General features: G+C 52.2%; 1 protein-coding gene across 8 annotated transcripts in view; it reads left to right on the top strand.

Annotated features, from left to right (window-relative positions):
• The first annotated feature begins 16141 nt into the window (after positions 1–16141).
• RBBP6 (RB binding protein 6, ubiquitin ligase) overlaps positions 16142–18425 on the top strand; it is a 32462-nt gene continuing 30178 nt past the window's right edge. For 4 of the 8 annotated variants that reach the window (XM_063345151.1, XM_063345150.1, XM_063345154.1 and 1 more), the window contains exon 1: positions 16143–16894. In XM_063345151.1, coding sequence (XP_063201221.1) covers positions 16729–16894 — 166 coding nt within the window. In that variant the 5' untranslated portion in view covers positions 16143–16728. Of the gene's footprint in view, positions 16895–18425 lie in introns of all 8 variants that reach the window. The other 4 variants (XM_063345152.1, XM_063345156.1, XM_063345159.1 and 1 more) reach the window with 2 other exon arrangements.

Below are 18425 nucleotides of genomic sequence, written 5' to 3'. Positions count from 1 at the left end.
CACGACAGCATCTTCCCGGGACACACACCAGAGCGGGACTGGGGATTTGGCTGAGACGCTCATGTGTAAAGCACTGAAAAGCCACGGCACTGGAAGCCTGCATTGATTGTGGTTACAACCTCTGCAACTACACCAATTTGCCTTCACACTTTGAGACAAAACTGGCAGAGATCAAGAGGCTGTAAATAACCGGCCCAGCCCCGGAGGGGTTGCACAGAGAGGACCAGGAGGAGCTTCCCAAGCGGGTGAATCCAGCCCGGCTCAGCCGTGGGCTGTGGGTGAAGGCACCCCCAGCCCCTCCGCCGGCAGCACCCACCCAAAGGCGCTCCTTAACCCATTCTGGCAGCAGACGCTGGCTCCCAAACTTTTGTGGATAATAATGAACTGCGTCTTTATGGCGCGCAATTAATGTTTATCGCCTGAGATAGGTGCCTCTAACTGCTGCGCTGCAGCCTGCACGTTTTCCATCGTTTTATCATAGTTGCTCTGTTAATGTTTTCCCAGGGTATGGGCACAGCCCATTCCAGCAGGTTGCTGCTCCTGGGTCCCTGAACTCTCCCACAAGGAGCAGTTTCCCAGGGAAACAGGACAAGGAGGAGAGCAAAGAAACGTGAAAGTCCTGGTTCCTTCCACCATCGGAATTACAGCTCAGCAGCTTATTCTCTACTTTTGCTCCCCAGGAGGCGAGTCATCCGCTAATTGGCATCAGACCTCAAGGCAGGAGGATGAACTGTGGACTGGCAGTGGGACAGAGGAGTTACGGCCATGGACACCGGTGCCTGCGAGGTGGCTGGTCCCACACAAACCCCACTCTGGGTCGGGGGCTGCTCCCCCATGTCCCCGTGTTGCCACCCCCTGCAGACACAGGGACACCTCAGTGGCCACCCCAATGTCCCGCTTTTCAGGGGCAGGAGCGCCCTGATGGCAGAAGCATGGAGCACCTGGAGAGCCAAAGCCTTTCCGTCAAATCAACGTGACACACACAGGACTTGCTGCAGCTGCTGTTCATCGCCTGTGTCCTATTCCTAGGTCTGATCGTTATTTTAATGAGCTGCAGCATCTCATAAAACCCAGCACTGAGAAAATTATATTAAACAACTGTGAAAAGAAGTCATTTATTTCCATAAAGCCTGTGTTTTGGATTGAAGGAAGAAAACCACAACTCCAGCAATACGACTTTTCCTGCCGAGCCACAAAGTGGCAAGCTGCTCATTAGCTTAGATCGTTGCTGCTCAAAATGTAATCATCTTTAAAAATGATTAAAAATATAAACCCCACTGATAAGAAGTGGCAAAGGGCTTTGCACTTCCAGCGTGTCACCTGCCGGCACTCTGTGTTTTTCACTGTGATCTCTGGTCTCTCCAACATGCAGACAGCCTCTAGCTTTACAGGGAATTGTTTTTGGCCCTGGATCATAGAATCATAGAGTTGTTAGGGTTGGAAGGGACCTTAAAGATCATCTAGTTCCAACCCCCCTGCCATGGGCAGGGACACCTCCCACTAGATCAGGTTGCTCAGAGCCCCATCCAGCCTGAGATGCTTGAGGTGTCACCGAGCCTCTGGACCTTGTCCAGTGTCCCGACCTTTCCACCTGCTTTCTCCTGCCTTCTCCAGAAAAGCAGCTCTGGGAAGGGGCTGGAGAGCAGGAGCCTTTCCTTGCAACCTGACCGACAGGCACACGATTGAATTAGATGCTGAAGAAGCAGCAGCTGCCACATTTCTGCAGGGTCTCCAGAAAAAGTCAGAAGCGTTGCCCAAAAACATGGATGGTTATGGTCTGAGCCGGGTGTTGGACCCTCCCAGTCTTAATTAATACGATCCCATAATGGAGCCTGCATGGAGTCTTGCAACCTGGACCAGGTTGACGTGGGAAGGTTTTGGTAGCGTGGCTGCAGCCACGGTTGGATGGAGAGAAGATGTTGGCCCGGGGCCCACGGCGACTGCGCATCTGCTGCAGCAGCACGGAGCACGCTGCTCCGCTCCCTCTCCGGGCTCATTAGTGGAGCCCATTAAATCTTATGCTACACAAGTAATGCATGAAGCAAGAAGGGAAATGAGCATGAAATCTGATTGCAAGGTTCGTCAGAGCTGATGGACCTGGGCAGCCGGAACAGCCGTACCTCGAAGGAGGCTCAGGCGAGAGCTGTCAGGCTCTTCCAAGGCATTGTTAAATAATCATCTATAGGAAATGATTATTCATGAGCACAATGAAGATTATCATTTAGAATTCTTAACAATTCAGCACAGCTCCTGTTTGATGTGGCGAGGCTCTAGCGGTGCATTTGCATTAGAGAAAGTATTACTACTTTTGATGGAGGAGAAGGATTACAGGAGAAATCTGCATAAATTTATTGGTAAATGTCATTTAGCATATGTCCAAATGTAATTTATCACGGGTTTGTAGTGCAGACTGTCTGACTCACACAGGGCTTTTTTCTTTTTTTTTTCAATAGACAGATAAATAACCCTTGGGACAAAATTACCTCGTTAAAGAGAAACTGATATTAAATCACCATTGTTCCAGGTGAAGCGAGCCTTCTTTAGGCAGAAGGGGCCCAGGCTGAGTGACGTGGAAATGCAAGTCCCGGGGGGGATGCTCGGAGGAGCCCGTGCCCTTCTCCTGCCTGCCGAGCTTCGCCTCAGCTCCGCACGTGTGCTGGCAGCCGCCCCTGCACAACAGCCCTCTCCATCTGCCTCCGGAGCAGCTCCTCCCTCCTGGCACAGAAACATGCTGAGGATTTTATCACAGCTGCCACTCCGGCCGTCGGGGACATCCCCGCGTTCCCTGCTGGCCGCCTTTCCTCCCTGAAGCCCCCACAAGCCCAGCCCCAGGGCTGGCCGCTGCTGGGGGTACCGAGAGACCAGCAGCAGCAGCTGAGCCCTTCTCCTTGAGAAGGGTTTCCTTGCAAAGGCACCAGCTCTCTGTTCCTACAGGCCCTTTCAAGACTTCTGTTTGGGTTAATTCCACAGCTGCTGGGGCTCATTCTGTCCTTGAGTAACTCTCCACAGGGATGTGCTTATCCACAGAGGCTGTTCCAGCTGCCTCAGCTTTGATCTCTCTGGTTTTCCCTGTGTGATGTAAGGTTGTTTAACATGTTGGCTGTGACAGGGTGAGGACTTTCCGGCAGCCCGGAGCCTGCCAGAGCACCTCTGGCAAGCTCAGGGCAGGTCCTGCTAAAGCAGAACATCAGCCCCAGTGCTTGACTGGAGCTGAATATCCATGTCCATCCCCACCGCCACCAGCGTCCAGCCAGTGGGGCTGGACTAGATGATCTCCAGAGGTCCCTTCCAACCCCTACCATTCTGTGATTCTGTGTCCATCCCCACAGCCACCTGTGGTGTTTTAATTGCGGTATCAGCCTGGCAGAGGTGAAGGTCACTACGGCGGCTGCTTTGAATGTGACAGGCATGATGGCATTGGGACAAAGAGCTCGGTCTCCTGCCGCATGCCCATCCTGCCGCCTCCCTGTCACTGTCTGGAGCAGTATCTCTGGGGGAACTTGGGAGAGCGGCTCTGGACAGGGGACAGGGAGTTGCATCTCAAGAGCCAACTGATAATTGGCTTCGTTGACTGAATTTTCCATAAGTGCAACAAGATACACTCAAACACCCTGAGACCGGGAGGAGGGCACCTGCACATCTTCAATATAACCGCTCTGCAGCCACATACAGTGTGACCTTGCAAATGTTCCTGTTTCTTGAGGAACTCAGGCCTGAGAACTGGAAATTTCAGCCCACTTTGAACTCCAGCCCTGGAAAGGCTGAGGCTTAAGCCAAACCCTGGCACTCCCAGGCCAGGCAACGGCTCCCAGCTGTCGGATATCCACGTCTGCAGCGATTTCTGCATCTCACTCCAGACACTCTGCTTCCAAACATCGCTCCCAAGCAAGCAAATGCATGCTCCATCATGACTGCCTGATATGTCTTATCGTCTTGTTAGCAATTAATATTAGCATGGTAGAAATTGCTAATATGTGACATACAATAATTAGAATTCAATTTAATTGCCCAGTAGCTCTTAAACTCCGCATACAAATGGGGCTTCTACTCCCTGGCTTACAGAGAATGACACAGCAGGAGAAAGCCATCCCGGAGAAATGGGTGAGGCCAACGCAGCCCAGCTGAGCTCCAGGGAGCCCCACCTCCAGGCCGGTTGGAAAGGCTGGGGACTGGCAGAGCAGCATCCTCGGGGTGCTGAGCCCACTGATGGGGAGCGCAGATGGGTTGGGATGAGATCAGACAGCGCTCGATCCTCAGATGTTCCTTATCACAACAGGGGATGCAGCCTTTTCTCCTGCATCTGGGTCTCGGGTGAGATTGGAAAGAGAGGTGCTTCTTCTGGAAACAGCAGATGCTTCATGTATAACTGCAGGTACCAAAAAGTAAAAAAAAAAAACCCAAACCAAAGAGTGTTTCCCAGGGGTCAGTGTCCCCTGCACCCGCGCTGGGTGCAAGGCAGGGGCTGCCTCACCGGCTGCACTCCGCGGTCGGTGTGGCGGAGGGGTGAGGGCATGTGTCCGGGAGAGAGCGGCTGGAGCGCATCCTGCAAAACCGTGGCTGGGTGAAGGGCTCTGGGGCATAGGGCAGGTACCAGCTGCAGGAGATCCCAGTGTGACACCGCAGCTAATGGGACTCCTGGGTACCAACAGGGAAATATCAAAGACATATCCACAGAGAAGATGTTCTCTCTGTACAGCACCAGTGTGACCAGTAACATCCGCACTCCCAGCAAGGTGTTAAGAAACTGCGGAGTCCTGGCAGGAGCTGCGAGAGCTGCTCGAGGTCTGAAAATCTGCCACAGAGAGGGAGTAAAGAGGTGAGCCTATGTATCTTGTCAAAGAGGGGGTTAAAAGATCACTTGATTGTGGTCTCCGAGTACTTGTGTGTGGAAGTCTTTGCTTATGGATGGTATAACAAGTTGTTTAACTGAGACAGATTTTAGCTGGAAATAAAGCACTCATTTTAACAAAGGGTGGAATTAGTCTGGGAACAATTTACTGAAGGATGCGCAGAAGGTTTTAAAAACAATGGTACAAATAATGCTTGATTTCAGCTTGCCCTTACGGAGGGTGGTGTAGCCATCGCAGGGGAGGCTCGAGGGTCTGCGCAGTGCGGTCCTGCTTCTGGTGGTGCAGAGCCATGCTGGGGAGAGAGGAGACCCGTGCCTCAGGGGGGAGCAGGGACAAGCAAGGTTTACCTGCAAGGCTGTTCCCATCCCAAGCCCCACGCAAGCAGCAGTTTCCCGGGGGGGGAGGGCAGGAGCCCCCCAGCCCGCTGAGCAGGAGTGGCCGAGAGCCCTGGCTCTGGCGGTGCTGGCTCCACAAGGTGACACAAGTGCTGGTGTGACAAGCAACCCCGCAGCGTGTCCTGGAGTGCTCCCACCAGGATCTCAGCTCACCCGGTATTTATTCTCCTTTTTTGAAGTGTAAGCGCAGAGGCAAAAGTACCTGCGTAGAAAGAGCTGGATGAGGCCGTTATCGCTAAGGGATTAACGGCTGCTGGTGACTCAGAACTAAGATGACTCAAAGAAAGGCAGCATCCAAGGGATAAAGTCAACCACCACGGTCTCATCATCAGCCAATTCCACAAACTCAGCACCGTCTCCTGAGTGATTAGTGCAACCGTGCAGGGAGTTTGCAGAGGAAAAGTGCTCCGTTTTGGCTCTCCATCTCCTGAAACTTGGTGGCTGTATCTTGTGATAGCTGCCGTGCACGGCCAACCCGGCCTGGCCGGGGCTGGGAAAGGAGGGCCCGAGAGGATATAGAGAAGGGGCCTTTGATCCCTCTAATTAACTCTGATTTAAAATGTATTATGAAGCCGAGAATTAGGAGGAAAGCTGGGGTTGCTTTGATGTGCGTGGGTGGATGTGGCCAAGAGGCTGCACAGAGGGCAGAGATTAGCCCGGGCAGGAAAGGTTTGAGGCAAGGACCTGGGAGCGGAAGGGGTCATCAACACTGATGGGGACATGTCGGTGCTCCCGCTGGAGAGCCCGGGAGGAGCGTGGTGGCACTGGGGAACAGTACAGAAGCCGAGGAGTTCCCGCTCAGTTGTGGCCCGGCAGCGTTTGCTCCCTGCGCAGAGGGCTCTGATGCTGCAGCAAAGCCACGTCTGCCCGGTGCCAACAGGAATCCCACGTTCTCCGTGCGCACTCGAACGAGGGCCCTGGGAAAAGCTGTGTGCGGGGCTGCGCTCTGCATCAACCCTCGTTGATTTTGCTACTAGATGTGACTCTGTGCGTTCACAAGGTGATCTTTCCCGCCTTCCCTAAGGGAAACAACCACCCAGAGGAGGCACCAGCACTTTTCTCAGCAGGTGTCTCCACGGCAGCCGCCCGCAGGGACCGCCGGGGGCTGCGGACCCCCCCGGCCCCCGCGCTTCGGGCGCTCAGCGGGGTTTGCTGAAGGACAGGGGTCAGAAACCCTGTCGGTCACCCAGGAGCAAACTCGCCCCCGGAGTCCGGGGGCTTCTGCAGCTGGAAACGGCGCTTCGCTGGACGCTGAGCCCCTGCGGGGGGGGCCGGCCCCGCGGGGCACCGGAGCTGCCGCCCGCCGCCGCCGGTCCCTATCCCGGTGCTAAAATGACCTCTAGTGGCCGGTGGGGACCGGGACCGGCCCGCGGCGAGCTGGCTCCGGGAGTGGGGCAGGCTGGGGCCGGGGGGAGGCTCGTTCGTTTTCTTAAAAAAAACAAACAAAACAAAACAAGCAAAGTGCGAACCCACCCCCTCTCCGTTGCTTTCCAGTTGCTGTGGAAATATACTCCTGCTGCCCAGGCTTGGATTCCTACAGATCATGGACCAGCTCCATGAACCAAGGCTCCTCTTTGTTTACCCCAGTGTCACGTTGACTCTGGAGCCTACTGACGGCGCTGGCACTGGTGGGGCTGGCTGTTGGTTGCTTTGCTGAGGAGCATTTTGGCGTACATTTATCTGCTCGAGTAGCACTAGCCTGTTCTGGGTAAGACTGTCCAGCTCCCCTCCTGCCAGCCTGGCCCCTCGCAGGCATGGTGGCAGCAGGAAGATGTGGACAAGCACCATCTCCTCCAGTAGCTGCCTGGTACTCCCCAAAGTTGGCTTTGGTCAGCTGCAAAAGTCCTTCCCCAGGACTGCTGCAATGCCAGAGAAAATGAGGTGATGGGAAGAGCAGCCGTGTGTTCCCAGCGCAGGTGTCAGTGCCACAAGAGCTGGTGTTGACCAGCATCATGGCGCGGGGGGGGGGGCGGGCACTGCTCTCTCCTTCCTTTGGTGCCTCTGCCTCCATCCTCAGCTGGATGCAGAAGTGACCCTGTCCATGCAGGAGGGACACAAGAGCCCTGCTCATGAGTGCAGACCCTGAACTGTGGGGTAACAGCTATTTTGCATGACTTCCCAATTGCTGTTGAAGTGCCAACACCTTTGCCTTTCCCTCTTCCCAGCATCACGGCAGCCTCGAGTCTCAGACTGAAATGGAGAGCTCTGAGGCTGAGTTTAGCCCGCTACGGGGCTAAACACGGCAGGTCTGGCCAGGTCACGCTGAGGACACTCTGGGTGGTGATCTCCATCTTCTGAATGTCATGTCGTAACGGTCTGTTATGGGAAAAGCCCAGGAACCTGTACTCTGGACCTTTAGGCTCCTCTATGCCTAGGAGACACCTTCATTAGCACACCACCTTCCACCCGGAGGCAGACCCAAAGTGAAGGTCCTCTCCTCCCAGCGGTGGGCCACCGTCCCCCGGGCTCAGCGGATCTGCAAAACCCCGGAGCCATTTCGTGCTGCTGCTGCTGAGAGGTGTCAGACTCCGTCTTGCACGAGGTGGCAATGGCGAGTTAGTTTTGTCTTTTCTTTCACCGCGTGCGGTAATTAGTGACTTGAGATTCATTAAGCAGCAAGGTCACCCCTGGTGCTCTCCACACTGACAGTGGGGGTGAGATTCAGAGGTACAATGAGCCAGTATCTTCTCAGGGCCAGAGAATTCCCTAGAGGAAGGGGAGAAATCCCTGCCAGGAGCGTAACCCCTCTCTGCGCCTGAGATTCGGGGTGCAGCGAGCTGGCAGGAAGGCTGAACTCTGCCGGCCTCACAAGAAATGCCAGTGCTGCTTGTTTTCACACTGATTCTGCAATGCCAGACCCAGAGGTGGGCTCATCTTGTGGCATCATTTTGGGATGGGATCAAAGGAAAGACCTCTCTCGCTTTAACCTGGGATGGCGACCCAGGGAGAGAGCCATCCCAACAGGACAGGCTCCGTTCTGGAGTGCACAGTGCCGAGTCTGCGAGTCTTGCATACTTTCAGGCGTGAGCAGCAGTGATCCCAGGGGAGGCACATTAGGGGGAAACTTACTGATGAAGTTCTTTATATGGCTTTTGTGATATTTTTTCTCTGATTATTACAGAAAAAGTTACTTTTACCCCAGAATACTGCTCACGCAGGGAGGAATTGTTTGTCCTGCTGTACCTCTCCTGATTCATTTTGTGATGCTGGCAAACCCCTGCTGAGGAATCAGTTCTCATCTTCTTTCTGACTAGTTGATAGGGTCAATTTTCTTCAACTTAGTACAAAAGGTAATAAATTCAGACATCCATGTAAGTTCATGACAAAGGGTGCACAGATTGAAAATTGCTTGCCCTTGCAAGCAATTGTTTTGCTTCTATCTGTTGTGTCTCACATCTAGGGCTTTTATACTTTGATATTCCTGTGAACACAGCGGCATCGTCCCCCCAGGGCTGGCGTGGGCTCAGGCAGGCTTGGCCCAGACACTAACCATGGTAAAAGATACTATCTTATGAAAATCCAAAGTATTGCTTTCTGAGCCGGGCACCTGGGAGGGGTTGGGGGTCCCGGAAAGGTTGTGTGAGCAATCGACTCTGCGGTCTGGGCACACTGTCACCACGATGCTCCCCAGCGGGTGGCCAGGCTGCCCCTCCAGCCGGGACACCACCGCTTCCCAGGGCTCGGAGGTTTCCCAGCCCCTAGATGACAACTCGTGCCCAGCTGGGGATGGAGATGGAGCACTTGCTCACCAAATCCTCCAGCTGAGGAAGCCAAGACAAAAACATGGGTTTCGTTTCAGCTGGTACAGCTGCCTGGCTGGAAGAAGCAGGGGCTGGGAAGAGAGAGGCTGCAGAGGTGATCCCTGGGGAAGCCAAGTTGGAGCAGTGGGGGGACGAAAGTTGTCGTTTTCTCGGCATCCAGGGGCTGTTTTGCACAGGTATAAGGTACCAGTGCCATGCAGGGCGGCAGGGAATCAGCAGCCCCAATTTATGTGCTGAGGAAGGCATGATGCAGAGCGCGGGGACCCTCTGAAGCTGTCTGGCACTGCCATCCTACACCTGTGCAGCTCTGGAGTTACAGACTTTCCAGTCTTCTAGTGCACTTCAAGGCTTAATTAACGTTTGAGAAGCAAATTACAGATGAAATGCACAAACATGTAACAATCCCAAAAAACAAGTCGGTCAGGAAGAAGCTCGACCCATAATGATGCTTTGCTAGATGTTTTCTGATGACAGGCATGCGTTGAAGTCCAGGTTTCTGCTGCACTGGGGTGTCGAGCAGGGACAGAGGCTGCCTGCCTGCAGCGGGGACGTGGCCTGTCCATGCAAACACACTGGGCCAAAACGAGTGTCTGCTCTTGCCTGGGATGCCAGATTTCAGCAGAGACACCGCGCTTTTGTTCACAGGCTGCATTGCAAAGGAGCTGTAGGGACAAGTGGTCCCAAAACACCTGAGCATTTTTGATGGTCTGCGAGAGCAGTACCAAATCTGTGGGGAGAGTTAAATCCCTCGTTCATCTTGGGAAATATGTGTGGCATTTCCAAAAAGACCAAAGACAGTCCTGTGAAATCAAACTGCTATTCCATGTCTTAGGATCTCGAGGTCCTTCTCTTTTGCCCGTTAATTATTTCTTCTCCCTTTCACTTCATAAACTGCGGAACAGTTCCTCACGGATATCCGTAATATTTATTAGCATTTAAAATAATAAATAACACCTTACTTGGGCCCCCTGGACCCATTCGTCCCGGCCAGTGCCACCCCAGAAGCCATACATCAGCAGAGCAATGGTAGTGTGATGATGTACGATGCTGATACATCATCCAAGCCTCAGGACTCTGATGCGGTGCTCCGTGCAGGGCTATCGCTCCGGTTATAGATGGTGGTGCAGCCCTGACCGTTACGAACGACTCCGATGGATCCTAATCTTTAACGGATTGTCCTGGTTCTGTAATGGATTTTTTCATTAAAAAGTACCTGGGACAGTTTACGGGAGGGCATGCAGAGACTGGGGGGTGAGAAGGCTCTGAGGAGCTTTATCAAAACCAACTTCCACATCTGGGTAAGTAGTTTGAATTCAGACAACTAAATAATGGCCAAGCTGGGCAAGCCGCTGGGCAGCCATGGGGGATGTAACTCTGGGGTAAAAGGAGCTTGCAGTCTTTCTCCAGTTCCCAAGCATGGGTGTAAATGTCGTAGCCGAGCTCCTCCTTCCCTCTCCCAGCAGAAGGGCCAAGGATTCAACTAGGGATGTTGGCAGGGCACAAAATAAGCGAATTCTGCTTCATCCCGTAATTATTCTGTATTGTTCTGAGAATAACTGGAGGATTCAGAGCTCCCCAGCTGGGCTATCAGGCCAGCGCATTTCACACGTATTTGCCAGGCAGTGCCCCAAACTCCATTTTTCAGTCTTGAATCAGGACAATGGCATGGGATATTTATTAAAAACAAGAGGATGCGTTTTGATTAGCTTTGGTCTGATTCTGAGAAGTTTCTTCTAGTTACGGTGGCAAAGATGAGGAAGAGTCTGGATTTCTTTCTCAGCTGATATTATTGTCTTAGCAAAGAAATCTGGAGGGGTTGGTAGCCTGGGGCATGCTCCTCCCTTCCTGCATGCTGCACTGGCATTTGGGATTCTCTCTCTGCCCTTGCAAAGGCATTTCTCTCTTGGGAAGCTTTGGGAATCACGAAGCCAGAAGTTAGAAAACTTCAGCGACTCCTCCTGGAAAGTATCTCAGGGGTTTAAAAATGCCCCTTGGGAATCCCAGCCTCCTTCCTAACCCAGAAAGGCGCCCGAATGGGGTGTGAGCAGGTGATGGGGGCTCTGCAGTGCGCAGAGCAAGTGGGGTCTCTTCTCCCTCTGCAAATAGATTATCCTTTCTCCTGTTCCCATCAGCTGAGTGTGACCCAATGTTAATGGTCCTTTGTCTTTTATGTGACAAAATCCCCTTCCCTTTCTCCCTTCAAAAAAGCGTTTTTTGAAAGATCCTGGTCCGTCTGCTTTTGTGCGTTGTAGCTGGAAAGGTGTGCTGCAGACAGCTGGGGACTCCCGCTGCGTGTGGGAGAGCCTGGCTGCACGAGGCTGGCTCAGATCCAGGATGATCAGCGTTTTTAGGGACTATCAACAGAATTGAACAGAAATCAAAATCCCACAGCTAAAATATGGAACTAGAACCAGCAAAGGGTGGCAACGGCTCAAGTGAGGACCTCCTCACAGAAGACCGCAATGCCGTATCTGAGTTCTAGCTTTGGTTTCAAAAAGCATTAAAACCAGAACCTTTTGGAGTCTTTGGAGTATCCTCATCATGCCCAAGGGACCAGACTTAGAGGTGGAGGAAGCTGGTCAAGATCATGTGTGACTCATCCACTGCTCTGAGTTTTAATGCAGTATGCAGAAGATTACACTGAATTATGATGATTTGCTTTCTGTTCTTAAAGTCTGTGAGCATTTGAGTAAAGACAGCCAGAGCTCAAGCAACTGTGTGTGTGTGTGGGGGGGTGCCACTCTTGGGGAGTACGTTGGTTTACAGCAATAAACATAAACAGTTTGTCAATATAAAGACTAAGATGGAAATTTGGGGAATGTGATGTGTTGCCATCCCTGACGTGCTTACTGACTGTGTACAGATGTTGGCCTGCTGGTTCCAAGATCTGCTTTCTTCCTTTAGTCGGCAATGCAAAAGTGCAGACATTTGCATGATATTCCTCTTGGCTAATTAGATGCCTTCATTTGCCACCCTTTAGGCTCCAACTTTTGATCATTGTGGTCAAAATGTAATAATTTATGAGCGGTAATAAGTTGGTGTGACATGGTGGGGAGACACTGTTCGGTGTGTGCACACGGAGCGCAGAGGAGCTAAGTAGGAGAGAGCAGGAGCAGATAAAAATTGGAGTTTTAGGTTTTGTTTTGGGGTCTTTAAAGTGTATGAATGATATTGTCATTCTTAATTAAAGCTTTATCCAGTGCCTGCTCACAGCAGCTGTGCTGCCTCGGAAGCCGGACTGATGACACCGAACTGTGGGGACTGTGACTTACAGAGCAATGTGGATATTCCAGCAAAACTGGCCACGTGGGCACTCGGCTCTGCAGGCAGCGATTTGGGCTCTTGGCTTGCTCCAGCACCGAGCGCTTGTGGCAAAGCAATGTCCTTTTCTCTTGCACAGAACTCACAGATTAAAAAAAAAAATAAAAAAGTAATAGCAGAGTCTTTGCTCCTGACAAAACAAGCTGAAGAAGGAAATGCAAATACATTCTTTCCCACTATACCAACCTGCTTATTTGCATGTCCTTTCCCAACAGACCGGCTCCTGCAGCTCGGAAGCTACCAGAGGTATTTTGTCCTTTCTGTTTTTAAGGGGAGGGGTTGTTTCTTTCTGTATCGTTCAGTTGTACAACAGGTACTTTGCAGCCGCTGGGGAACAGTTCTGTCTCAGGCAGCCCTCAGAATGAGGGAATTCAAGCAGCACGCGTAACTGCGCTCAGCAAAAGGTGCGCAGCACAACTCTGCATAGATAATCTGTTTCTAAATCGATAAAGTGGTAAATGAGATGAAGATCCCTACACAGCTCCTAACAATCCGTAACGGTAAAACACTGAAACTGCATTTTAAAGCAAATAGTTTCTCTTTATTGCCCTTTTTTACCTAATGTGTGAGTATGACCTAAAACGGTGACAAAACTTGGGTAACTTACACTTTAGGTTGTTTTGCAGAACGTAGACAACAATTTACTGCTGAATGCATTTGAAGGCAAAAGAGTTAAAAGTTACGGAAGTAACTTAAAGCTACAAAAATAGTCTTGATGCCAACAGGTGTGCAGCGAACACCAAGTCGTAATGCTGTTCTCCTTTTTGAATGACTTTCAGAACATAACCCAGCTCCCTCTGAAAGCCACGGGGTATTTCCTAGCCTCCCTAGGAGGTTCTGATTTTGTTTTTAAAGTTATAATTGTGGGTAACTTTCTTACATGCTGCAACAGCAAGCTAATTGTTATGACGTGAGCGTTTCTGTAGAGTGTGGTAAATATCATCTAATAGGCATGTCAGACCTTTTGTGTAAGAGGAATTTGTCTGAGTAAAGATCCGGCAGCATTCCCAGGCACTGAGGATCTGGTCACACATCCTCCTCTGGGTGCAGCTGTCTGGCAGCTGCCCAGATTGCCCAAATTCATAGAATCATAGAATTGCCTAGGTTGGAAGGGACCTTTCAGATCACCGAGTCCAACCATCAACCCAGCACTGACAAAACCCATCACTAAACCATATTGCTAAGGACTATGTCTGCCAAATTGCCCAGATTGCCGTCTATAACTGCTCTCGCCACCCTCCTGCCACAGGTTACTCCTCAGATCTCCCAGCTCGGCTGCTCGTGGGAGCATCCCTTATCCTGCCTGACTCCAAATGATCAGCGTTAGCTTGAACGGCCCGAGCTGCAGATCATCACCAAGTCAGGTCATTTGGGCTGAAATGCTTGAGGGAGCCACCAAGCAGGTTCTGCTGGGCTCTGGAGGGGGATTAACCTTGGGGAGGGCAGGGCTGGGCTGCGCTGTGGAGAGCTGGGAGGTGTAAAGACATCGGCCACCTCGGACGCATTATCTCTCGGTTGTGTGAGCCGACCCTAAGGGTTCAGATATCAGACATTTCATAGCCTAAAGTTTTAGATGTGTTTTTTTCCAAGCCCATTAGTCTTCACTGTTTTTACTTTAAAAATATACTTATCATAGAATCATAGAGTAATTTAGGTTGGAAGGGACCTTAAAGACCTTGTTCCAACCCTTTGCCGTGGGCAGGGACACCCCTCGCTAGACCAGGTTGCTCAAACTTGTCTTTGGATTGATTTACTTGAGGTAGTGCAGCGCCAGCTGATATTCAGAAGCTTTTCTCCGTAAAAACTTGCGGCCAGAGGATTAGAAAATAAATATTTTTAAAGTGAAAGATTGTATTTTGTAAGTTTGAATAAATGGATTGGACGTGCAACCAGTACATAACTTTGAACAGCTGGGGGTTTAATCATGACACTAATAAAAATATGAAATCTACAAGAAAGTGACTAATATTAGTTGCATAATTTAATTTTCTGCAGTATATTAGTGGGCAAATAACTTGTAAAGGAAAAATGAGGATTCATATAGAAATGTACATGGTATAAATTGCTTGATCTCATAAAAGACTTAGATGCCTGGGAAGAAAGTGAAGTGTGCATCATAGATTTGTGGAAATAACAAATAGCTCCTTTACTAAAAAGCAACAATCTGCATAATGAAACATTAATAGATATTTTAAGTTGCAGTCATTGCCTGCATAATGAAAACTGTAAGGCGATAATGATTTTTCTGTCCTCATGCGGTTTATTTTGCTGTTTACACACAGCATTTAATTTCCTTATTCCTGCTCCTCAAGTTCTGTTCCCTGTTCTAATTCATTTCTTTCTCATTTCTAGTCCAGACTAACCATCCTTCCCTTTGAAAACGAGAACAATATCTAATCCTTTTGAAATCTGCCCTCAATTGTTTTTCCAGTCACCCTGTCAGACCTGTCTGTGACGTTGGGGTGATGCTCGGCCGCGTGTCAGTAGCGCAACTGCTTTGTAAATTCAGTCATTTATGTTTTCGTGGGATGTTTTGAGATGCAGACATGAAGACACAGTAGCATTTTTATTTTTTTTTGCCATTTTTGTCACCCGTGCCTGAGTGCCCAGGTCCGCCCTGCGCTGCTGGGTCCTCCCCCGCTTAGGTGCAGTTGTCCCTGCAGGACGGTGGCGTTGATGGTGCGGGGGTCAATCCTCTGACCAACTGGCTGGCACTGGGGGCCCTCACTCAACCGCTGCCTTGGTGTGGCCCCTTCCAAGGAGAAACAGAAACCTACCTGTGGGGTCATTTGTTCACTAATGTAGGAAATAAGGGAAACGCCATTGTTGTTCCCCTCTGACAAGGTGGGAGGTCAAAGCCCCCCAAAGCTCGTGTGGTGCCAGGAGGGATGTCCCCTCCCTTCTCTGGCCCCCCACCACATCTCCCCCAGGCTGTCTTGCCCTGGCTGGCTGCTGTCAGGAGGGGACACCGGGCGGTGACAGCCTGGGGGGTGACAGGACACCGGGTGGTGATGGGCCCAGGGCTGTTGGGCCACCACAGGCCCAGGGGCTGATAGGAGGTGGCGCTGGGTGGTGAAGGCCCCAGGGGTGACAGGAGGGACACCACAGCCTAGGGGCTGGCAGGACACCAGGTGGTGACAGGCCGGGGGGGTGGCAGGAGGGATACCACACAGCTGGGGGTGTGACGGGACACCAAGCAGTGACAGCCTGGGGGGTGACAGGAGGGATACCAGGGGGTGACAGGCCAGAGGGGTGACAGGACATCAGGCGGTGATGGGCCCAGGGCTGTTGCGAGAGCCACCACAGGCCCGGGAGCCAACACCAAGCGACACTGGGTGGTGAAGGCCCACGTGGTGACAGGAGGGACGCCACAGGCCCAGGGGTGGCAGGAAACCGGGGAGTGACAGGCTGGGGGGGTGGCAGCAGGGACACGGTGCAGTGACGGGGCGGGGGGGGTGGCAGCAGGGACACGGTGCGGTGACAGCCGGGGGGGCGGCAGCAGGGACACGGTGCAGTGACAGGGCGGGGGGGTGGCAGCAGGGACGCGGTGCGGTGACAGGGCGGGGGGGTGGCAGCAGGGACGCGGTGCGGTGACAGTCGGGGGGGGCGGCAGCAGGGACGCGGTGCGGTGACAGCCGGGGGGGGCGGCAGCAGGGACGCGGTGCGGTGACAGCCGGGGGGGGCGGCAGCAGGGTGACGCGGCCCGGTAACGTCTCACCTCTAGGGGACGCCCGCCGCGAGGACGGAGAAGGCGGGGCCACCCCGCCCACGTGACGCGGGCCTTTTGTCGTACTGCTCTGGGTCACGTGAGGTGCGCGGTGTGCGCGCGCCGTGTGCCGTTGCGCCTGCGCACTGGGGCGCTCGCGGCGGCCCGTGCGGTTGGCGGCCGGGAAACCCCTCGGCGCAGGCTGAGGCAGGGGCGCCCGAGTCGCCATAGCCAGCGGTGGGGCTGCGGAGCGCTGCCTGCGGGAGAGGGAGCGGAGACCGAGCCGGGGCCGCGGGGAGGGGGCCTCTCCCCGTCGTCCGTTCGTCCGTCCGTCCGCCCGCCCGGGCTGCGAGGAGGAGCCGGGCGGGCGCCGCCACCGCGGCCCAGTTCGATCGCTGAGGGCCGCGGGCCGGAGTCTTGTCGCGGGGGCGGGGGCCGGGGCCTCGCAGCGCCGCCGCGATGGAGTCCTGAGGCCTCTGCCAGCTGAGTCTGCCTCAGGCCGCGGGGCCTGGCCATGGCGGAGCGCCGCGGCCTCTGAGCGCCGCCGGTCCGCTCGAGCTCAGCCCGCGCTGCCTGCCCCGGCCCCCTCGTTGGGCCCTTCCCCGCGCCGCCGCCGGCTCTAACCGGCAGGGAGGCCGCGGCGCCGTCCGCCGCGGTAGCCGCCGTTTCGGAGCAGACACCGCCTGACGCCGACCATGTCGTGCGTCCATTACAAGTTCTCCTCTAAGCTGAACTATGATACGGTCACCTTCGACGGCCTCCACATCTCCCTCTGCGACCTCAAGCGCCAGATCATGGGCCGCGAGAAACTGAAGGCGGCCGACTGCGACCTGCAGATCACCAACGCCCAGACCAAAGAAGGTGCGTGGAGGGCGGTGGGCGCGGGGCCTCGGGGACCGCCCGGCTGGCGGCGTCGCACAGGCCGCCCCGCCGCGGCCTGCTCTTTGTGGCTCGTCCCCACGTAGCGTGAGTCAGCCCGGGGCCCGTCCCGCCGGCGTGCGGGGGAACCGGGAGGGCAGGCGGCGCCGAGTGGGAAGGGAGAATACGATTCGGCCGCCATCGGTAGCTGTGACTTGTGTTGAGGGCCTCACAGAGCTGATTTTTTGTAGTTGCTGTTCTGACAACTACCTTCTGATCTGTGTTTTGGACGCGGAGCTAGGCGTAGAAGAGTACATGGTTGATGTGCGACATGCAGTGCTTACCAAAGTTTGGGTTTCCTGGAATTCTTCTACGTAAAATGTTAAGGAAATGTGGGAGGATATTTTATAATAACAAACTTGCCAGATTTCTTTGAAATGTGGTGGAGGAAGCTGAAAGTGATAGAACAGGTGGCTAATTTGAAGGTGGTTTTGTTGACTTAATTTTGTCTTTGATTTGTTTTACCCGCTTCATTGGAAAACTGGTTTTGTGCCCATTGCAGAAATTGCTCAGTAGCAACATTTTGGATCAAGAGTGTATCTGTGAGTTGTAATTTATGCAGATCCTTTAAAGCCATCTTGCACATGAGCTTTCTCTGTATCGGAATTGTACTTTGGAATTTGTTGTTAATGTAACTTCTACCCGAAACACATTGTCGTTCAGATGCTATTGAGCATCACTTTGTCATTCGTTTCTAACCTTTCTTTTTTTTTTTTCCTGGTACTATGTGCTAACCATTTCAGGGCAATACTGCAGTTTTATGGCAGAACATTTGTAGTGAATATATGTAAGAAATGTTCTTAAACAAGTCATAATTTCTTTTAAATCTAATAAGTGGTGCTTGATTCTCAGGGATGATAATAGTTTTGTATTAGTATGATATTTCAGTTTGATAATGTGCTATCTTTAAGTTTGAATGTGATTAAAGACTTTGGATGTGACTTTCAGAAACAAAAAGAATTGTAAAGTGTTTTCATTCCTTAATTATTTATTTCCTGTGGTTCTGTGACACTCTTACAACAGTCTTTTCTTTAAGATGTGTATTAGTGGTTCTTGTTTCACGTATTAAAACTTAAACAGAATAATACGTACACAGTAGTAATGCTAACTTCAACCTTACCCTTTAAAGTAGTTGGACCTAAAGCTCACTATCTACAGGTATTTAAACTATTTTCAGGAGGATGTCTGTGAAGAGACTTATTGGTACAGTGTTAGGTGTCCTAGGGATGCCGTTGACCTGCGTGACGTATATAGGTAGGGAAGTCTTGAATTTTTCTAGTAGTATCGAATAAAATTATCAAAAGCTTTTGAAAAATATTTCATTTGCTTTAAGGGCTTTGCTGCAGCAGGGTCTCTGAATTTTTGTCTTCAGCTTCACAAATGCTAGCAGGCTGAATAGCCAACTGGCTGATGTCACTACTGTAATAGTTAGGTATGTGTAAAACAAAGCCTTAAACCCAGAATCTTGTATTGA

This window comes from Chroicocephalus ridibundus, chromosome 8 (assembly GCF_963924245.1).
Source record: "Chroicocephalus ridibundus chromosome 8, bChrRid1.1, whole genome shotgun sequence".
Lineage (NCBI taxonomy): Eukaryota > Metazoa > Chordata > Aves > Charadriiformes > Laridae > Chroicocephalus > Chroicocephalus ridibundus.
This window is presented reverse-complemented; position numbering and strand designations above follow the sequence as displayed.